Source organism: Coturnix japonica, chromosome 4 (genome assembly GCF_001577835.2).
Source record: "Coturnix japonica isolate 7356 chromosome 4, Coturnix japonica 2.1, whole genome shotgun sequence".
NCBI classification, from domain to species: Eukaryota; Metazoa; Chordata; class Aves; order Galliformes; family Phasianidae; genus Coturnix; species Coturnix japonica.
Window position 1 is genome coordinate 81,200,211 of NC_029519.1, and position 23,537 is coordinate 81,223,747.

General features: G+C 42.4%; 1 protein-coding gene across 9 annotated transcripts in view; it reads right to left on the bottom strand.

Moving 5' to 3' along the window:
* The window catches only part of ALMS1 (ALMS1 centrosome and basal body associated protein), a 47,487-nt gene extending 23,950 nt beyond the window's left edge, over window positions 1-23,537 (bottom strand). For all 9 annotated transcript variants that reach the window (XR_001555298.2, XR_004306925.1, XR_001555299.2 and 6 more), the window contains exons 1-8: window positions 23,420-23,537; window positions 21,205-21,339; window positions 20,308-20,503; window positions 14,053-14,170; window positions 11,129-13,253; window positions 7,823-7,982; window positions 5,001-6,542; window positions 3,983-4,113 (exon numbers count right to left, since the gene is read on the bottom strand). Coding sequence is in view for 6 of the 9 variants with exons in the window: in XM_015862987.2 (XP_015718473.1) it covers window positions 3,983-4,113; window positions 5,001-6,542; window positions 7,823-7,982; window positions 11,129-13,253; window positions 14,053-14,170; window positions 20,308-20,503; window positions 21,205-21,339; window positions 23,420-23,512 (4,500 nt within the window). In the remaining 3 variants the exon portion in view is untranslated. The remainder of the gene's footprint in view (window positions 1-3,982; window positions 4,114-5,000; window positions 6,543-7,822; window positions 7,983-11,128; window positions 13,254-14,052; window positions 14,171-20,307; window positions 20,504-21,204; window positions 21,340-23,419) is intronic.

Here is a 23,537-nt window from a genome sequence, read left to right on the forward strand (position 1 = left end):
AATGATCACACTTTTAATTAAAATAACATATCAATTAGCTACACGTTCACAGAAACACCTAAGTTAGAAGAGACTGGAAGTCTCCAGTCCAATCTCCTGCTCTAAATAAGGCTACATTCAGCATTGGAACTGGATGCTGAGGGACTTATCATTCAGATTTAATGGAGCTCTAAGGAGAGAGGTTTTATACACAACTTTACCTGCAGCCTTCACATTCCTGATGGAAGGCAACCCTTCATAACTCCATGGAAAAACCTACATAATGCAGAACCCCACATACTTGCTTCCAGTCACAAGGAACCAAACTGTGATGCTAAATGCTGGCAACCTCCAAGAAATCAGTTTGCAGTTACATGCTAACAAACTCAGGTTTGGAGTAGAGCCCAACTCCATGCAATCAAAGCATTGTGCTGTGACATTTTAAGGTGACAGGAACAGGCCTGGATGTGACATTTTGCTGTGCCCTATCACAATACAAAACTGTGCTTTACGTAAAGGTTTCCTCTCAAATTGTTCAACTCTAGCATTCGTGAACTGGAACTAAAGTGAAAGGAATTCTCTTACATGGGAACATGAGGGAAGAAAAGAAAGGTGCTCTTTAGAAAGCATGAGAATATTTAATTAGAAAAGCTTTACTTCTCCCTAATTGCTATATTTCTCTTTTCCTGTAAAATAAGCATGCCAATTTCCTTTTCAGGCAAGAACTGTAATAGAACTTTCTATTTTTTACCACCACCACTTGCTGCTGACAACTAAAATATGATTTAAAATAATCAGACCCTTTATTTGCCTATATTTATTTGCCTACTATAAGGCAAGTGATGCCTTGTAAAACCTCACCCAGTTTCAGGTGCAAATCGTTTTCATACTCCCATCAGAACAGACACAAACATGCATTACCTGCTCATGGTCACTCAAGAAGCTGAAGCTAATAATTCACTTTTGTTCTAACTTCTTCCTTTGTTTTCTTGCCCACCTTCATTAACCATCTGCAGCACAATCTCCAGTTGTCATTGCTTTATATTCTCCTCTACCTCAAAGCCCACTGCCACCAACATCATCAACAGTCTATTGAATCAAGTAAACCAAACTAAACGTAGGCTACGGTTTCACAGCAGAATCAGATAAAAAACAGAAACAAAAACCACACCCTACTTCTGCTATACTTCTCGCATGGTATTGTCTCTCAGCTACCTGTTAATGAGGCAGACAGTTGTGTTGTATTACTGGTACTGCAGCTAAGGGGAGAATTCCCAGGGTATGCTTCTCAGTTACAGCCTCTGCTCTCAAAGGAACCTGTGCTGCTTTCTGGTACCTCAAAATGAAATCTGATTTCTCTGCATCTTCTTAAAGAAGTATGTTAGCTTATTTGAGTCCCTGTATTTCTTGTAGCTGACAATGAGTAACCATAGAAGCGTGCAAGGACAAAGAGCAGGTCTGTGTCAGGGCAGGAGTTCTCCCTGGACAATCTCTTCCCTAAACCACATTCAACTGCCTGAACGCAGCAACTCCTACTACCAAAAGCAACAGAAGTTGCGATAAACTCATCTTCCCAAGCCTTTCACATGTTTTATTGTGCTCCTTATGTGTCATCTTTCCAAAAAAGATTTGTTTGGCATATGATCCACAAGAGAACACGGTGCAAATTTAGAGCTACAACTCAGTGAACTTCCTGAAAAAAAATGAAATAAAAGTAAGTACAAGGAGTGGAAAAATACAGTATATAGTGGAAGAATACAGTATCCAAAGGGAGAACACTTAGGTAAAATAAGGGAGAGCCACTTGACATCCATATCAATACAGGTAGAGTTAAAGGATTCTTAATTTAGAGGGACAAAAAGAACAGTGTTGGTGTGTTGAAGGCTCACTCATCCAGCAGCATCTCCAATGCCCTCAGTGCAAACCGAGGGCCTCAAACTTACACATAAGGTGCAGGAAGAGGGTTAGACTGGAAGGACAATGCTCCTTTAACAGAATGGAGGTTCCATTTGGCTACAGAAATAGAAATTACTCATCCAACAGTAATCTCTCCATAGGCAGCTCTCTGTGTCCATCACAATACTGTAAAGATAAGCTTATAAAGAGCCATCAGAATATCCTACGTGCCACATCTCCAGACAGTCCAAAATGTAACACTTCTTAGGCCCCTTCGTATATGCAGTGAATGTGATGCTCTCCAAAAGAAGCCCAATGCACTGCACTCTCCCTTTCCTTGAGCAGCCAGTTACAAATCAACACAAAATGGAGTCAGTACAAAGCTTAGGAAAAAGGCTTTATGTCACAAGTTCCATGTTTGCCATCCATCCCTAAGCATCCCTGCCAAGTTTTAGTGGTCAATATACAGGCAGAACAGCATGAGTAGTTCTCACCTAGTGTAAAATGGGAGAGCTATACAATCAATAGGACTCCTCCACAACAGTGTTTGTCAGTTTTACAGGAGAGAAAGCAAAGCAAGCAATTCAGATTTTGAGTTACAGAGTGAGCACTGCTTGCTATCCAAAATGAATCCTTCAAAAGCAAATGTTGTTTTTGTGTTCCTGTTCGGGGGCAGTATTTGGTGCATGTTTAGAGCCTGCCTATGTGCATATGTCCCAATCACCTCTCGGAAACACTCTGCTCAACCAGAACTTGAGAAATCACAGCACTTTCTTTTTAGAGCATCTGTTATTTAACACATCAGAAGTGACAAATAGCTATCGAGCAGACACTCAACTACCCCAAAGTACGAAGGAACAAGGTTTGAAGAACTCCAAGCTGTCCTGCTCTTTCCTTGCGCTTTATTTTTATAGGCAAGCTTCATGAGTTTCCTGCTAGAAACAATAAAACATCATGGTGGTAGATTACATGAATTGTCGCCTGTAGAACTGCAAAGCAGAGCCTAAACTTCCTGAAAGGAACATTCATCGTAAGCCTGTATCAGAAGCACTAAATAAAGATGATGATCTGACAAAGGAATTGTTCACATGAATGCTAGGAACACTTTGCCTTTCAGAGTCTCTAAAGTTTAGGAAAAGGAAAGCATCCTTTTATATTCCTTGTTTTGTTCAAGTCAATGCATTGTGAGCTCCGCTCTAAATTCAGCAGAACAGCTTCCACTCAATTTATAGTAGATTATTTGTTCAGCAATCAAAACTGGCTGCATTTATTCCAGCTAAATAGTTTTCTTTTCAACAATCTATTTTTTGCAGTGACACTGTTATGCTCGGAGGAAAAAATACACTCATATCTAATCTAGCGTAACAAAAAAAGAGCTACCTTCATTCTGCAAATTCAAAACTACTTTGGATTTCAAATTAAAGCCACTGTAAAAACACTTCCAAGATCAAAGCAGAAAGCACTGCAGTCGACCTAAAGTGATTTCTTGAAGGCTTGGTTTGCAAAAAACAACATTCATTTCGTCTTATTCTGAATTTGGATAAAACAACACACAGCCAACATGGAGTCCAATAGGTAGAATTGCCCCAACCTTCTTTTTAATTATCCAGTCTCTCCTCCACTAACTCAGGGTTCTCTATGCTGCATAACATGAATAGATCATCCACCCCCTTTTCATTTTATACAAAGTGTTTTACAGTCAGGGTAGCAAAGCACTGGAACAGATTGCTAAGAGAAAGGCTGGGTGTCCCATCCCTGGAGACATTCAAGGTCAGGCTGGATGGGGCTCTGAGCACCCAATGGAGCTGCAGACATCCTTGCTCCCTGCAGGGGAGTTGGACTAGATGGCTTTTAAAAGCCCCATCCAACTCAAACCATTCTATGATTCTACTTCATACAGGATCCTAAAACACAGATAGGAACTCACTGATCCAAGCCCTAAGAAGAAACAAGTTCACCCACTAAATGGTGCTCTCAATAGTTCGCATTTCACTCCCTACCCATCCACCTTTAAAAACACTCCGAGAATATAATTCATCACTGTAAGCTGAAAGACTTCACCACTTAAATACTCTTCTCCAGAGCAGCTGGTTTCTCTCCCTTCTACCTTGGCTTGTCCAGATTTCTTGGCACTCAGAAGCAGTTCAGCCTTTATTTCCTCTATCCTTTGTCGGTCCTCTTCATTCAAGTCCAACACAGCTTCCTGAGATCGGCTGGCCAGCTTTAGTTTCACCCATGCTACACACAAAAACATCAAAACAGAAAGCAGATTGCTTTTCATCTTATAATTTAAAATTCAAAAGCATGCTATGCGTTTCTAATAGCCATGACAAGGATCAGTAATCAAAGAGCAGTTTCAATATACAAAATACACTACTGGACAGACTAACCAAGAACATGATTTGAAAATGGAACTTTTGAGCATTTATTGGTAAAGATGGGTCAAGGAACCACTGCCTGGTTCTGATATCTTTACAGTCCTTGACTCAAACCAATGCTTTCTCACACAATCACTTCCCAGCCACTTAACTTAGCACGTTTCTAAGAGCTATGTGGACAAAACCACAGTATCAACATTGACAAGAGAAGAAGGTATTCAAATCGGTAAAGTCAAACACTATCCCATTCTATTATCATAGAATCACAGAATGGCCTGGGTTGAAAAGGACCACAAGGATCATCTGGTTTCAACACCCTGCTGTGTGCAGGGTCACCAACCAGCAGACCAGGCTGCCCAGAGCCACATCCAGCCTGGCCTTGAATGCCTGCAGGGATGGGGCATCCACAGCCTCCTTGGGCAACATGTTCCAGTGTGTCACCACCCTCTGGGTGAAAAACTTCTCCTGAGATCCAACCTAAACTGAGACAGGGGAAGTTTAAAACCATTCCCAATTATCCTCCATAGAAAAAGACATTGAGCCTTGTCCCACTAAAGCTTCTTATCAACAACATATCGCAATATAAAGACCTTTCAAGACAGTGGAACAGACTCAGATGGCATCAGAGATTCTCCTATGACCACCATATTCCTTCATTACAAAGGCATTTCAAAGCCATCTCTTAAACGTACATTGAAGGGTTGCCATTCTGATACGTTTGCTAAAACACAGCTGAGCTGTTATTACCTCGTGCTTTCCACTCCTCTTCATTGGCACTCTTCAGAACTGGCACTGCAGGCATCAGAGGTGACCCATTCCTCAGAAGGCTTTTGACACGGGCAGCCAAAGAGTCTGCACTGCTACTGCCATCACTCTCTTGAACACCTCCTGCTTTGCTTCCAGCTACACTTGGTTTTGACAACACACTCTGGAAGCCTCCTGGGGCATCAGTGGTGCTGCCTAAAGTCTCTGAAGGACCCCTCAGAAGGTTTTTGACACGGGCAGCTAGTGAATCCCCACTGCTACTGCCGTCACTGTCCTGCACGCCTCCTGCTTTGCTTCCAGCTGCACTTGTTTTTGACATCATGCTTTGGAAGCCTCCTGAGATATCAGCAGTGTTGCCTAGAGATATCAAAGGATTCCCCAGAAGGTTTTTGACATGGGCAGCTAACGAATCTCCACTGTTACTGCCACTGCTTTCTCGTATGCCTCCTGCCGTGTTTACAGCAACATCAGCTTTAGATAACTTGTTCTGGAAGCTTCCTGGGACATCGATGACACTTTCTCGAGGCTCTGATGGAGAAGGTTCCTCTAACTCTGAAGGTCTTCTGGTGCTGAGTTCACTATTCGCATTGCTTTGAGCAACAGCCACAACAGCAGGTAGGTTTCTGTCTGTAGTTATGCTGCTACAGCCTTCTGGCTCAGACCTTCCTACAGATTTTCCTGTCCTAAACTCTCTGGTCATCTCCATACCTTCACGACTGCACAAGCCGACATCAAAAGAACGTTCCCATTTTAAATCATCTTTGCAAGAATCCATAGGCTTTGTTATTGATCCCTCTTGGATACTTCTTTGGCTCATACTCTCAGCCCGTGACACGACCTTCTGAAACTGAGGGATGCTGTCTTTCACTAACTTGGAATCCCTGGTGTCATCCTCCTTTTCAATCTGCACTGGGGAAGATTGAGTTTCTCTAGAAGATGCATTGGAAAAGACAGGGTCACGCCATCTGCCAGCTATGCTCTCTGCCTCTGCCAGAAGTTTACGGATTTCTTGCAATGCACCAGATCCAAGCAGACAATCACTTTCTTGACCCTTATTTTTCTCACTCTCTGCACTTGAAGTCTGTGACCCTCTCTCCTTTTCATCTGTAACTCCGGCCAAAGAACTGGCAGTCCATCCCCATGAGCTGCCACTCGCATCCTTTGATTCCTTTTTAGCTAGCAGACCCTGAACACTTTTTGCTACAAGCACGGGGCTCTCTCTGTTAGAATGGCAATCAGGTGGAACAGTCTGCAGGTGCTGGCTTGGCTCAGCCAGTTTGGAGACAGCGGAACATTCTGTCTCTCGTTGTGTGGAAAGAGGAGAAGTTACCTCTACTTTGTGGCATGACATAGTGCACTGACTCACGGGTTTTGCTCCAAAAGGTAGTGAGAAGCGGGAAGAGAGTTCTCCAGGTGAAAAAGTATCAGAATCAGTTTCTGAATTCATTGGAATAGAAATACTGGCAGTGGAAGTGTCAGAGTTGAAACTCGTTTGTACAACGTCAACTGCTGCCAGCAATTCACCTACAAAGAAACAGAAGATTCTTGTAAGTTGGAAGCTCTGGGATATAGTCACATCAGTAAAGACTCTGTTTGCTTGAACCAAAGGGCTTGTGGAGGAAAGGAACAATTACAGTTATTGGAACAACACTTCCATGACAACAGTCTACTGAAAGAAAGCTGTTGGACGATGATAAGTACTAAAGACTACAGAACTGGACTTTAATAACTTGCTGTTAAATAAATGGTGACCATAGATACTAAATGTTCTTAGCTGTGACATAATGAAATGAGCTTAAGTGCACACAGTGTTCTTAAATCCATGCAGGCATGCTCACAACAGTGAACAGCCAGCTCCAAACAACCACCTGCTATTTTGCTTGTTTCAAACACTACTTTGTTTCATGTCCCAGTCACTGACATTTTTAAGTGCATTCAGTAGCCCAGACAACTCAGCCCCTGAACCTATTGTCAGGTTGTTTCAGTTGCCAAATCTCTGCTTAAAGAAGGAAACAATAATAACAGAAAATAAGTAAGCCCAACAGGCTTAAGAAAGATGAATTTAATCACTTCTGATCAGAAAGATGGGTCAACACAGGGTATTTGAAAAGTCACTGCTGTTTAAAGGGCTAGACAGGCATTTGTTGTAAAGAGGCTGCAGGTCTTTTATCCCCCACTGAATACAAGATGCAAATGCCAAACAATATGCCAAGGAATACGTACATTTTAAGCACTTGCAATACACATTTTAATGACATAGTACATGGGCATGCCTCAGAAGCACATCTTAACCTTAGCTTTTCTTCATACAGAAACAAGTCAACACTTAAGTTGGCATGGCAAGAGGTCCTGTTAAAAAGTGCAACAGTGGAGCATGTCGCTGCCATTCATAAATTACCTCCATACCACCTGATGATCCTGGTGTATTCAATAAGTGCAAGGGACAGACTCTTTGTTAACAGGTTATAATATTCATAGAGTCATGGAATCACAGAATGGCCTGGGTTGAAAAGGACCACAATGATCATCTGGTTTCAACCCCCTGCTGTGTGCAGGGTCACCAACCAGCAGACCGGGCTGCCCAGAGCCACATCCAGCCTGGCCTTGAATGCCTGCAGGGATGGGGCATCCACAGCCTCCTTGGGCAACCTGCTCCAGTGTGTCACCGCCCTCTGGGTGAAAGGAGAAGGAATGCATAACAAATCATAGGAGAAGAAACAGACTTGACACTGCCAGGCCAAAAACAATCTCAGAGGTATGTGCTCACAAAGATTTGCACATCACAAGGACTCCCTTCCCCGTACCTTGTGGCTGCTGAATGGTCCTTGTCAGCGTGTCAGTGGAATCCTTCAGTGTTCTGAGGTCTGAAGGGGAAAATTCAACTTCCCTAATTGGTCCTCGGGGCACAAAAGGAGTCAGTATAGTTCCAGGCGACTGGTCTATGCCAAGGTTGCGTAGGTATATCTGGCAAAACAAAACACATTCATTGTATTCTTAGAGAATGACAATCAATTCTGAAGTCGTATATGTTTTGCCCATCAACAGAATAGTTGTAAGGGATCTTTGAATACCAAGTCCAACTGCCTGACCACTTCCAGAACAACCAAAATTTAGGGTATATCACTGAGGCCATTATCCAAATGCCTCTCGAGCACTGAGAGAAATCAGGCACCACCAGCCTTTCTAGGAAGCTCGTTCCAGCATCTGACCACCTTCACCTTAAGAAATGTTTCTTAGTATCAAGTATGGATCTCCTTAATCTCAGTGCTGCCCTCTGCTATTCCCGCATGTCCTGTAATTGGTACCCAAAGAGACTGGCACCTTCTTTCACTTCCCCTTCCACGTCCCTCCCCGCAGCACTGCAGACATTCATTTACCAGGCTTTGCCTGTATCCAGCACTGCTCCTTCCCATGCACAGCACACAGCATTTGCCCTCACTGAATTTCATGTTAGAGTATGGGACAACCATCAACAGTCCAGATCCCTTTCCAATGCCTCTTCCACCTCAGGGAGTCAACAGCACCTCTCAGTTTAGTATTGGCAACCAATTCACTGAGGATGCACTTCACTCCAGCATCCAGGATCACTCATAAAAACACTGAATGGGATCAGCCCTAGAACTGAGCCCTTGGGAGCACCACATGCCAGATGCAGCCTAATTCCCTATAACACTTTGAGCTCTGCCATTCAGCCAGTTCATCACCCAGCATAGCATGAACCTGTTCATCTCACAGCTGGACAATTTGTCCAGAAGGATGCTGTGAGGGACAGTATCAAAGGCCTTACTAAAATCCAGAAAGATTACATCTGTCTTCTTTCATCCACCAAGCAAATGACCTTATCATAGAAGGAGATCAAATTACTAAGGCAGGACTTTTCCTTCATGAACCCATGCTGACTATGCCTGATAATAGCTTTGTTCTTTAAATGCCTTTCAATATCCCTCAGGACAATCTTCTCCATAACTTTTCCAGGTAGAGGTTACACAAAGAGGCCTGCAGTTTCCTGGACTTTCTCTCATAACATTGTTGTAGATGGGTACAACACTGGCCAGACTCCATTCAGTGGGGACAGCCCAGACTCTCAAGATCTTTGGTAAATGGTTGAGGGGGTCCAACATTCCCTAAGGCCCTTAGAGCTCTGGGGTGAATCCCATCAGGCCCTCGGGACTTAATAACATTCAGCTGATACAGGCATTTTCTTAAGAGTTTTACTGACCACAACTGGAAAATCCCTACTGCCCCAAACACAGTCCTTCAACTCAGAAGTCAGAGAAGTCCAAAATCTACCTTTACTATTAAAAATGGAGGCCAAGAAGACATTAAATGCCTCCAACTCTTCCTCATTCTCACTCCTCAGGAGAGCATCTTCAATCTGATGTTTCTCTTAGACCTTCTCTTGCCATTATGTACTTTCAAACATCTTCCATACTGTTGTCTGACACCGCTTTGACCAGTGAGGACTCGATCTGGGCTTTGGCTTTTCGTGTTTCCTCCCTGCAGATGCTGCAGCTCTGTACTCTCCTCATGAATCTCCTTAACAAAGGTGGCTCTTGAATGGCAACCAGCACACGCATATCTCTGAACTCCATACAGCAACATTTATAGATCTTAGCCAACCACTTCCTATGATTTTTTTTTTAACTAAAGCCACATATATAAGCTTTCCATATGTGACCTAATCTCTTTTACCTCTTCAGTGGTTTATGAGAACAGAATTCCTCAAAACTAGGGCTGGAGAAAACCGCTCAGTATATTCATTATAAAAAGAAGGTAAAAGACGATCATTACATTTCATCCATGCTACTTAAAAATATCCTTATCACAATATTTCCATTTGCTTCAATGCTTATTTTCTGAGACAACTCAGAGGAGAGCGCTTCTAAAACACAGTTCCAAAGATCTAATGATTACAGGAGTCATCTTGTGAGACGAGCAGCCACTTACTCAGAAGATAATTACATGTTTATCATTAATATCAATCTGCATTTGATTTTCTCCAACACTCAATGGCTATTAATGTAGTTTACATGGCTGCCACAGTCTGCCCTCTGTTCTCATCAAATATCCTGAAATGGGGAAAGGAAGAAGGAAATCTGCACTGGGCACATAAGATAGAAGGGAGATAATGCACACACAGAAGCTTTGAATTCCCTTCAAGAGCAGCATGAAAGAATCAGGAATTTATGTCTTAGGTACTGGAACAAAGTGAACAAGCAAGAGTATTTATAGGAAAAAGGCAATTTAATTTGTCAACGAGCTCTGTGTTGGTTTTGCTATTATTGCAGATCTGTGGGCGTGTGAAGTTCAGCTCCCTCTTGTGCAGCCTAACATTTCCTTAGTCAGCATTTGAGTCTCAGCTTTGTGTTTGGATAATTATATCCCGATCATATGAAAGAAGCTGGAAGATTAGAAATGGCTTCTCGATGCTCTGCTAAAAGAGCTGTAAGCATCTTACTTACAACTCCTCGTATCAAAATGATTTCACTTATCACTAATGCTGTGCCCTGTTCTTTTCTTGGATCCTTTATTTTCCACCACCATTAGCCACCCATCTATATGTTCCTGCATTCTGTTACTATGACACCATCACTCATACCTTGAGGAAAAAGTATATAAAGATATATATATACACACGCACACATTCTCTTTCTTATGCCTGACTCTTTCTTTTTCCATATTCAACATTACCTGGAAGTTATTTTGCTCAACTGAACAACAGTCATGGGTGAGGTTCATCAGTAGCACAAACCAGTATAAAACCCATTTAACTTAGTGATGGAGACCATATAAAAACAGTAGGGGAAAAAGACTGAGATGACTCTGACATTAAAAAATTAGATCCGAAAAAGGATCTTAAGATTTATTAGGCATAGGTGAATTATATCAATTAGTATTTCTGAAAGACTGACCATTGCATTACAGGTTCCCAACATGATTGAGCATCAGAAACTAAATCTAAGAGTGACAGTCTCAACTCAAGACAACACACCCTGCAGCACCAGGATTACCTACTGCCCTGCTTACTCTAAGGTAGCTGAGTGTATTCAGATCTCCTCTTAATCAGACACAAAATAGGACTTACAGGTTCTTCTCAGAAATTAACTTACCGGGATCCTTTCTTCAATATTAAGCTCTTCCTTCTCTGGAGTCTCCAAAACTGTGGTTGCTCTGACAGAGATGATGTTGTCACCTTCTGCACCGGTGAAGAAGTGCCTGGTAACCACTGAAGAACACCCTGGGGAGCCCAAGGCCCCAGAACAAGCAGGAAGATTTGGATTATCTGGGGAAGTATCAGCAAAATTGTCCTTTCTGACATGACCAACATCTAAGTTATGAGACAGTCTTTGATTTTCAAGACCATCACATTTTTTCTGGGTATCAGTTGAAGAGCTTCCATCTTCTTTGATGAGGTGAGAAACTCTTTCACTGGAAACAAAAGCATTTGGATATGAGCTTTGCCCCATACTGTTACCTTCAGCACCTTTATCAACAGACCCAGAAGCAACCTCAGTTGTAAGCTTGTGCATCAAGGAGCCTCCTGAGCTATTTTCAGGCACTCCTGAAACGTTACTTTCTAGAGGCTGCATTGCTTCATTAACAGGTTGAACAACATCAGCCTGGGAGTTGTCCTTTCTTACAACATTCACTGAGTTGTCAGACTGAGATCTAGTAAGAGGGTGGAAACGCTCTGAGCTTTTATTATGAAAATGAATATTTTCCAAGGAATGCTTCTCTCCAGAAGGAACAGCAACGTAATCTTTAGGGTTTCTGCTGCTATTCTGCATTGAAAAAATATTGTTTGCAGAAATGGCAACTGCACTGTAGGCTTTCTTTCTATGTGAAATTACATTCTGGTAACATGAAGCCAGAGCATCAGACGTATTCTCTGGCTGGCTCATATTCCAAGTGTCCACCTTCTCCATGAAATTAAGTGATGGGAGTGACTGAATTCTCCCAGTGTGAGGATATTTTAGCTTTAAGGAGTCAAAGCGTTTGCTGTTTTCTTTTTGGGCACACTGGAGAGAACGTTGCTTCTCAACAGATGTAGGTGTACTGGTAGTTGAGTTCCCACAATTGTCTTCATTTAAGCATAAAGGAGAAGCTTGACCACCTGATTTGACCACATGAGCACCCAGTTCTGCCTTGACATTTTTGTTTAAAAGTACCCCTGGAGTAGACTGATAGTTTGGATGGGAGAAATGTCTAAAGAACGAGCCATCATCTACAATGAAATTAAGTGAAGGGGAAATGCCTGTAACTTTATGTCCCCTCTCTATGGAAACATCTGAAATAGTTAATTCAGCCTTGTGAACTCCAGGCTCTACTTCCACTCGGGCATTCCCACTGCAGGAAGGAGGAGATTCCATGTCAGTCATTACTAGTTGTTTAGGGGCACTATCACCGGTGCTTGGCACAATTGGGCTCAACTCCTGTTCTCTCAAACCTTGCTTCTCCAGGAAAGCTCCCCGGAGTTCATTAGTAACAGCTACAAACTTCATGCTTCCAAAGCCATTCAAATCAACTTGGCACTCCTTGGACTCTCCAGTTATTTCTGAAGTCTTTGCAGAAAACACATCCCGTGCACCTGAATTTTTACAACTGCTTTTCTTCAAATCATCAGATAATGTCTTAGAAGAACCAAGCTCAGGAGCTCCTTCTTTTTCCATCCTCTCTGGATGTCTCAGGCACCCTGCTGACTCACTCCCAGCCATTTTTACCCTTTCCATTTGCATTTCTCTTTCACTTTTTCCTGAATTCTTTGTCAGGGCTGTTTTACAAGAGGAGTTTTCAGAAGATGAGAACTCATCATGCCCCGATAACTCTTTTTCTTTCTCTGAAAGCTCAAAAACTGGAGTCAGCACATTGTTGTCACAAGTGAAACGTTCATCTTCTACAGAAGTACCATAGGTCTGCTTTGCAAGTGCAGCTTCCATCTGGTTCATTGCTTTGTCACCCATCTGGGGAATCAGTGCCTTCTCATTAGTACCAGTCTTGCAGTCTTCACTTGCCTCCTTGTTCGTAAGTAGTTGTTCAGAAAAACGAGAGGCTTGCTGAGACAAATAGTTGGCATCACAAGGTTCTGTCTGCCCAAATGAAAGGGGATGCTGGGACAAGGAACAGCTGCCACTGGGAGCATCAGAGGGCGTTTCAACATCTGTCAGCCAGGCTGCTCCTGGGATGTGCAAAGGATCTGAATGCTGCTCAGAAGCACCAGAAACATCAGGGACTCCTCTATAAGAAAAGGGAACAGTAAGTACACTTCTGATGATGTCTTTTATCCCCCCATTTCAACACTTGTATTTTCTACTTTAGGGTAAGAGGTTAAAAGAGGACTTAATCCAAACACTTAGGGTTTAGTAACACGTGCATAAATGCAACCTCTAAAAAGGGGAAAAAGAATGTCTCAATAATATTAAACAACTCTACTGACTACAAAATAAAGTACATGATATTGTACTTTATATTAAATATTGTACTTTATATTAAATAAATCAAGTATTTTAAATCACACGTTACTCAAATACATCCAAAGCACATACAGAATAAATCATTTAGATCCAACCCCTCTGGCACAGGCAGGGACACCTTCCAGTAGGTGAGGTTGAGCAAAGTCCCAACCAGCCTGGCCTTAAATACTTCCAGATAGAGAGTATAAAATACGTGCATACCTGTAAATGCACTGATTACTATTTGAAATACAACTTGGATCAGACTTTTGTCCTCAGAATTCAATCAATTTTATTTCACAATCTAAAGAGATGTTTGGAAGGGCAGAGTTCTTCATCTGCTCATTTTTTTCAGGTACATTAGAATGAAGAGTTCACGAGGTCTGTTCAAATTCTTCTGTAGGCAAAGTAAAGCAAAGAATTCTAACAAATTCTTCCCTCTACCAAAAGGAAAATATAAAAGAAATCACATCTTTGTCCTATTTCTGTCACTGTCAAATGGTAATTACGAAAGGAAGGACAAATTACGGCCAACCAGGAAAAGAAGTTGCATTCTGCCATGACAACAGGTAACTTCATCCTACCTTAAATGAATGAAATCCCTTTCTGATTGCTGGAAAAGCGTCTCATCCAAAATCCTTTGGCCTGGTGTTGAATACGTCAGCAAAGGAAGACAGGGAGTGAATTGACTGTCCTGAATATCTGTTACAAATAATAACAACACAGTAGTGAGTTTGTAAGGCAATCCCTCTTTAAACTGACATGGCAACTAACACAGCTTTCAAACCCACATGTATGTCAACTACGCAGTGACAAGACCCCACCATTCACTCTGCAGAAGCTTTATTTCCTTATGTATGAAATTCAGTTTTCTAACCTACCCAACTCAGGTTTCTTCTTACCAATCTGAAAGCACTGCATGGTGCTGACATCTCAAACTCACCCTCTTACCCTTCAGTTTATCTTTGTGCCCACCTCTGTCCTCTTCCAGTCATTAGTCAGCACCTCCCCTAGTGATTTCCACACTAGGGCTTCCACCCAGATCACCATTCATTCCATCAACAAAGCACTGATGTCTTCTCCAGTCACCGTAAGTTTTCATTACAGCAAAGGTTGTACAGTTTCCCTTAGAGTTTAAAGATGCAAGTAATAGCAAAATTTAGTCATCACTGTGATATTAGTACCACTGTTTACTAGTGTAGGAGTAAGTTTGAGTTTCTACTGTGCGTTTCTTTGAGCTACTTGGCATATTTAACCTTTTTAATTCCATACTTAGAAAAACAAAAGGAAATGCTTTATACCACAAAAAGAAAACCAGCTACAAGCTCGTATCTGATAGATGGAAATGACTACACACGTTCTGATAAACGTTAAACACTTACTTACAGTACTGCTGTAAGCAAACACACGTTTTTAAGCTAATGAGCAACATGTCATCAAGAGTCTGAATTTCAGGACCATAGTTCTCATTGATTTAAATTAGGTTCTTTAGTTTTCAGGCACCACAAACAAACTATACTCTGCATCACTGACTGAAGTGTAATCACATCAGATTAGAGCCATTACACACAAAGAATCAACTTCAACATTACGTCAGCTTTATCCTGAGGCTTTCCACACAGCCTATTACATCACCTGATGAGTGGTATCCAACCACAAGATGACCTTTCTGATTCACTTGTAACTTAATATTGCCAATTAACATCTTTAATTACTTGAGAATATTACATGGCAGGAGCACAACTATCGGGGTAGAAATCATTCTGCATCACCCAGCAATGCCCTACTTCCCATCCCAGCAGTTGATATAATAATAATAATAATAGATGCTACACAGTTTCAAAGACTCCCTTCTATCCCAGCAGCTGGCTGTACCACATGGCAGGCCTAATGTCTCCTAAAGGAAGCCAAACTTATACCTTAGTATCTATAGTACAGATGGCACAATGCATTACTCACCACTCCACTGCACTTTCATCTTAAGTATTTGCAATACCAAACAGATAGGAAATGTAAGATAAGCAGTCTGCTTTTTCAGGGAACAGAATGATATGCATCTGAATATTAAGAAGTAGTGCTACATCTGAGCAACCCTACAAAAGGAAGTGTTTAGAACAGGCTCTGATGTAGGCTGGTAAGCACCAGTGCAAAACAGGGTGAAAAAATCATAACGTGTATGGTAACGTTATCAAAAGTAGTTAAAACAGAAAGAAAGAACAAAAAGAAGGAGAAGAAAATACTGACAGCACCAGCGTAAGAGAAGCAGGATCCAAGGGCAAAAGGAACAAGGTCAGTGATGCTTCATTTACAACAGCGTCAGGGCTGCAATCAGCAGCGTGGCCACATTTCCAACACTGATCTGTATTTGTGATTTCAGTCACAGTTTGAATCATGGTTTAAAAAGACTGATTTAATCTACTGTGATTTGTAACATTTATTTCAAGCTTAGAGAAAACAGAGGCTTGCTTTCAGTTGCTGATACAGGCTTAGAATCCAATGCATTCTGCACAGTAGATCTCATTCCCAAACGCTAATTGGGAATACACAGTTAACAAGTGTTTGATTAAATACATTGCAATGTTCCCTACATATTTACTCAAGTAATTATTTTTTGTTTCTATTACACTTAAATATCCTGAATCAAAATAAATGCTACGGTTTGTCTATTAAGCAAGTTGGAAGCCAAACTCCCTTAGCTGTATTAAATGCACTTTTTTCCTCCCAAACCTTGTTTTGCATTTAAAACGATATTACCGAACAAAGGAAATAGTAATTGCAGTTATTGAATTCGACTTGTCATCTCACATCATGATACGCTTCATGTTCTCGGAACTGGCAACTTACTTTTATTCATACAATGGAAGAAGCTTTCCTCCATTTGCAGCTTAACTTCTTCGCTTTGAATGAGAAACTGTTTTCAAGCTCAAACTGAGAATCAGCAGTGCTTAAAGAGAAACCTTCTGCACCATACAGCCTGGGGGTGCTGCCTTTGTAAATGAAGAGACAAAAAGATGACAAGGGAGGGAACTGAAAAATAACTGGGGGGAAAAAAGATGTCAACTGCTGTCAAAAAACAGATCCTGCCAAACAATTTATTAATGCATCTACACGCTCTGATAAAATAGATGTGTGTGTACATAAAGTCACAACATTTGGCTGAGAAATCAGTGCTTTGAGGATATACTTGATCCAAATTCAGTATCACTTGTTATTTGCACTATGAAAATCAGCTTTGAACTGATGAGAAATGATACAGCATTCCCCTCACAATGACACATAGAAAATCCTCACTATACAAGTGACTGGCCTCCAGAAATCCATGTTCTTACAAAGCAAGCAGATGAGGCAGATGTTTGCAAAGCAATGGGCAACACAATACACTGTTTAGTGTATTCAAGGAGAGCAACCTATTCACATCTTGTATGTGAGTACAGAAGATCAGAACTTTGGTCATTGGGAGCATTTCAGACAATATATAACAGCAGTCCAACATAAAACCCTGAAGCTATGCAAACTCAGATGACAAATAAGATGCCCCTGAGTGCATCAACATGCTCCTACATTGGTGGCACTGTATGAGAACACAAGGCAGTTTAGATAGAGCATTCATAGCTTCAGCATTTATATTCAACAGCACGAGTATTGATTCAATTCTCTCCTCCTTCCATACTCATCTTCCTTCACAACACCTGAACAGGAGCCTCAGAGTTCCCCAATACCACTTAAAGCAGCAGAACTGCACTACAGCAAGAGAAAGCCCCAATCACTCCACATCAGCCTAATGATGTGTTTCCCTACTATTTTTCCTTTCCCCTCCCTTGAACAGACAGCAAAACTTCAAGCCAAATGTAATGTTAAGAGTTAGAAATGGAGATGGTAGCATTTCAATCCCAACAGCGAGCTGATCTGATTGCACTGATTCACGCAGCTACAGGATGAAGCAGAAAGGGTACAGCAGGAGCAAACGATGCAAAGCAAGGCTCTTCCTTTTCAGAAGCAGCCTTCAGCTGACTAAATATGGCCACAACTGCACCCCCAACCTAGAGCTTCCACTTCAGTCTTGCTTCCCTGATTCCAAAGAGGGCTCTGGCTTTGCCCCATAGCAGAGATGTGCCTTTGGCTGTCAGACCATCCTTTCCCCAGAGCTTCCCCATCACGGGAGCAGTGGTGAGCAGTGACTTGAAGCAGCAGCTGATTGACAAGAAGGGAAGAAAAAGGGAACAGAAAAAAGAAAAAGGAGGAAAAATGAGTAGTTGAGATTCACTGCAGTCACATCCTTGGTGGAAACCCTCTCCTCCAGCCTGACCCCTGCGCAACCTGTAGAACCACCCTCACTGACTCAACAGCTGACATTAAACAGGGGCTTCAAAACAGACATTTAATGCAGTGCAACTCCATCCACGTCAAATGTTTTACCTTCTACAGTTTGTTTTTAACCTTTTCCAATCTTACAGCACACAGAGCCTAATGCTTTCAGTCGCTTTCTTCCTTCTAGAGGGAAAAAAAAGATCGCTGCTATCATATTTTGGATGCTTACGATGATCGAGGGGCTCATTACATTCAGCCATAACCCAGGTTTTGCAGGCAGAGAAGCAGGTGCTTGATGCTTAAAGCAGCGAGTGACGTCAGTACAACACTCTTTAAGGATCTTGTGTCAAAACAGTAATTCTTCCTGCTGTCGCTCTGAAGGTCAAAAGCTTCCTCACAGTTGAATTGAGTGAACGAGCAAAGCTGGGCACGCTACTTTATCTTACAGCCTGCTGACAATTCTGAATGCCAGAGTCAAACTGCCATTTGTGGAAGATAGGAAGATAGGAAAAAGGGAAAGCAAAACAAAAACAGAACCTTCTTGGCTTTGTCAATCTGTTCCACCATGCAGCAGGAGCAATTTCAACACAACCGTCATTCTTATTTTTTTCTTCCTACCACCAAAATGGGGATTCAAAACACTTTCCAAACAAAGGAATAGATTAGCATTATAGCATAGTGATATTCATGCAGAACCCATAAGGCCTGTAGGAGCCACTTAGTAGGCTATTTCTCCCAAGGCAACTCCAAAACCATCCCCTTAAGCAGCTGTGTAACTTCAGAACAAAGAGCAGCATGAGCACAAGCAGGTAGAGGAAGAGCGAACTGCAAGCTGAACTCATCATTAACTGGAAGAAACAGAGGCTTATCTTAAAATATCACAGGCAATCATGCTGTTTGCCTATAATTATTTTGTTTGTTCCTGAAAAGAACAGCCCAATGGTGCAGTGAAACCAGCCTTAGAGACAGCTCTATACAGCAATTTCAGTGACATCCTGAAAAAGTGAGTCACAGATATAACATAATGGGTGTGGTAACACTTGGTCTTGCAATGATCCTCTAAGGGAAATCAATACAAAGAAGAACACTTCAGATTTAGTAACAGTGTCCTTCAGAAATGAGTTTTCAGAAGTATATGCAAGTATGTGCATAAAAGGAGTCTTGATGGGGTGTCCGGCAAGAAAAGAACTAACACTGAATAGCATAACTTTAGGCCTAAATGCAACAGCTCTGTTGCAACCAATGAACAATAAGCGTGGCTGAGGGACTGGTGGGCAAGGGCTTAATATGGTAACTTGGATGTAAGGAAGCAGAAATGCAATCATAGAATTCATAGAATGGCCTGGGTTGAAGAGGACCACAAGGATCATCTGGTTCCAACCCCCTGCTATGTGCAGGGTCACCAACCAGCAGACCAGGCTGCCCAGAGCCACATCCAGCCTGGCCTTGAATGCCTGCAGGGATGGAGCATCCACAGCCTCCTTGGGCAGCCTGTTCCAGTTCGCCATGCTGTATTTAAATGCAGTTTGATCCCAAAATACGGTTTGTCCTCTTGGCTGTCAGGAATGCTGCTGTCACCAGCCTTCCCAGCTCCCTTTCTGCTGAGCTGCTCTCCAGTCACTTCTCTCCCCAATACTTAATAAGTCAATTGCCAGAGCTGAAGGTTGAAGATTAAAAAAAGCTAAATATTAATAAATAAAGGCAATGGAGAAAAATAGATCCAATCAAAGTTGGCTCCACTTCCAGGATTAATTGTTTTTTCTTGCTGGGGACAGATGCATTTGTTATGATTAATAGCAATCAATGGGGGGAAAAAAAATCAACATCTCCTTTCTGCCATTTTGAGGATAATTACAAAATACTACAATAAATCAGTTGTGTTGTGGTATTCTTTGTGTCTTAAGATGCAGAGAGTGATGCTGTGATACTAACAGAAGTCTTATAAGATTTGCCAGTAGCAGAGGATTAAACGTCACAGAAGTAGAATTAAATGGAATATTCTGACTCCACAGGGATGAAAATGAACATAATCCAGAATGGATGAGAGCAAAACCTTAAAACTTTGGTACTCTCAAATCAATCTTTAACTAAATCACAGTGATTAGACGTGAAGGGAAGCAACAGAAAGGCTTATCTTTCCCAGTTAGAACTAGAAAGTGTTTCTGATAGCAACATAAACTGTACCCAAACACAAGTGTTAGTAATTAGGTCCACCAAGAGAACATTAAGTACTATAATAAGTACTATAATAAGTAAAAAAAGTAGTCTGTGGCCACTGAAATATCATCTATCTGAGCACACCTTTCAGAAAGGAGTGTACAGTGTTTTGAATACATGAGGAAGGGGTACAAGCTATCTCAGTCTGAAGATGTGATTTGACAGCAACGTTATATAGAATGCATTTTGTCAACAACAGTTCTCAAAATAAGAAGACAAATCCAGGTTGGAGACTGCTTATAAAGAAGAGTAAAATCCTAATCATTGAGCAGATTTAAATGGAAGTGAGAAGGGAAATGCCACGTTGAACATACCCAGCAGCAAGCCATGCACTGTATCTTCAGGATGCTGCATCCTTGATGTTTCTGCTGAAGGCAACATTCCTTCCTCCAGTGTAGGGAACTCAGACAGGTCATTCCTATCAGAAGCCAGGCCAAGCGTTGTCTCTGAGGCAGCAGTTAAACGGCTGGCATCCACCTCTGCTGGAAGCTGATACCATGAGTCAATTTCCTAAGAATAGACAGGGAGATAAAACGTGCACTGGCATTAGGAAGAAAGTTTTGTAAGATGCACTTGTAAGGAAATAAAACTTAAGCTGCAAAATAGCAAAACTGTTGCTTCTAAGTTACACTTCCTATGCAAATACTCAGTTCCTAGATGTAAAAGAAGTACAATGCACTCATGAACTGCTCAAGTCTGTTGTCAGTTCTTACCACCTACTACTCACCAGCCTTCCATCTCCTGTCAGAAACTGAGCTCTCTCTCTCTCCAAATCCTATAAATGCAGAAAATGTTTCCAAACCAAAATCACAGAATGGTTTGGGTTGGAAGGGACCTCAAGGGTCATCAAGCCCCATAAGTAACCTTTTAAACCCCATAAGTAACCTTCAGCCACAACTCATAGAAGCACAACCCAAATACCTGAAGCTTTTTCCTCATACCCAGTCTAAGTCTCCCCTCTTCGATCTGGAAACCATATCCCTATTTATCAAGGAAGATGTGGATACCCCATCCATAGAGGGGGTCAAAACCAGGCTGGATGTGGCTCTGGGCAGCCCGGGCTGCTGGTTGGTGACCCTGCACATAGCAGGGGGTTGGAACCAGGTGATCATTGTGGTCCTTTTCAACCCAGGCCATTCTATGATCCACAATCTCCTCATTTCCAATGCTGCAACCTTCAGCCACAACTCACAGAAGCACAACCCAAATACCTGATGAGCAGCCGTTCTCTGACGTATTGCTTCTCCCAGGGAGATCCCACTGGTAGCTGAGACCAGGGTCTCACTGCTGCTCTGGCTTAAGGATTCCTCTCTCCAGCTGCGGCGTGGCGGAGTTGTTGCAATAGGCTGAAAGAAAAATGCATGTTTTTAATGCAAAACATAATTTCTGGGTACATATACAGTGTCCAACACTGTCTCAAACGGTTTCTCTGCACACACAACAGTTTGCTCAGGCTCTGTGACAAAGCTGAAGGCAATAATTGCAGCCTGCATCCATACCTTCAGTCACTACAGCACTGCACTCCCTCCTAGTTTTTCTTCTTCACTCTAATCAAGTCATTAAAAGAAGTGGCACTGAAGTGCACACAACAGCAGCTCTGAATTCAAAACAATCCAGCAGCTATTCCATAATTTAATTGAGGTTGAATATTGAAAATTTGATTTCAAATGGCAAATTTTATTAATTCAGATGGAGATTCATAGCATCAGGTAGGGGACCCATACTGCGCCAAACAGAAATAGGTATTGATTTTATTTAGCTATGCTGAGCATAACTAATTAACTGAGTGTTTTAGACAACCGGTCTATTATTTCTGTGCAGCACATTTTGGACTCTCTAATGGGCAAAGAAACTTTGCAAGGCACAGCTTAAAGAATCCTCACAATTAAAAACAGTCTTCACTGATTAAAAAGTAGTACAAACAATAGGTAGCAGCACTGCGTTGCTTACAGTTCCTTCTCATTCTTATAGCTTAACACCTTTCACAAGTTCCATAATGTCTTTGAACAACCATAAACTGGGAAGGTAGGGCCTCCGTTCCTCCTTAGCAAGCAAAAATGGGATGTGTAAGTCTAATATATGTTTCTTTAGGCAGTTCTGAATACACTCAGCAGGCTGTGTGCTGGCAGCACGCTTGGCACAGGTCCATCCAGTACTCCCAGCTCCAAGCTCTGGTTGTCAGAGCAGCAACTACACCACAGGGCTAAACAAACGTGGAGAAGGAAGCAATGGCTACCACAAGACAACCAAACACAGAACCCCAAACAGGGCAAAGTGATCTGATCTATAACGAATACCATGAAGATCAAACTATTTGCTCACTGGTCTGTGACTCTGTGATAAGTTATATGCGATGGTAACTCCAAAAGTTATGTCTGTGAATCAATGTGCAGGTAAGCTTCATTTCTATTTCAATATACATAAGGACATACAGTCAGGCAAGATCTTCTGTTACCTAATAACACACTGTGAACAGATTTTCACCATAGAGCTTCCAAACTGCCTCACCTGAACCCCTTTGCTTACATCTGTTGAAGCTGGACTTGCCTTTACCATATCACACTTCAATAGTTGACTGCTTCCATTCATTTAATTCCTATCAATTGTCCAGGTAAAACTGAATCCTGTAGCAAGCCATGATTCTTCCTGAAGAATGTTTGCATAAAGCAGAGCGACAGCAATCACTGTGAGACCTCAGAGCTCCAAGGTGAAGCTTTGAAGCAAGCTTTTCAGTTCCAGTGAATTGTTTTGAGTTCGAAGGGCTCCTTGAAGGCCACCCAGCCCAATAAACAGCAGCACCCACAGCTCCATCAGTGCTCAGAGCCACATCCAGCCTGGCCTTGATGCCTCTAGGGATGGGGCACTGGGCAACCTGTGCCAGTGTTTCACCACCTCATACCCAGTCTAAGTCTCCCCTCTTCGATCTGGAAACCATCTCCCTATCTATCAAAGAATATGTGGATACCCCATCCATAGAGGGGGTCAAAACCAGGCTGGATGTGACTCTGGGCAGCCTGGTCTGCTGGTTGGTGACCCAGCACATAGCAGGGGGTTGGAACCAGGTGATCATTGTGGTCCTTTTCAACCCAGGTCATTCTATGGTTCTAAGATCCACAGTCTCATCTCCAATGCTCTAAAGCACACAGAGCCCTTATGGGTCACAGAGGGCTCCGAGGGGCCCCTTTATCCCCTAGTGGAGCTAGGAAGGCCCAAAGCAAAAGCAGGCCGATATCTCAACACAAACACACACTTAAAGGATGGAAAGGGCGGGGGGGACACCAGACCAGGCCATCTACAGCCTCTCATTGCCAAGTGAAGAAGGAAAGCGGCCTGTGGGAGCTCAACACCCCCACTCAGCCCTTCCCTGTCACATAACCTCCCCCTAAACCGGCCTAAAGGAACCGCTCAGCAATGACCCAAACTCACAGGAACTCGCTGCTCCTCCTCATCCTCCACCTCCTCTCCCGGCTCCATGGCCGCCTCCATCACCGCCGCCGCCACAGCGCCCGCTCCGCGCATGCGCCGCCGCCTCCCTGTCGCTAAG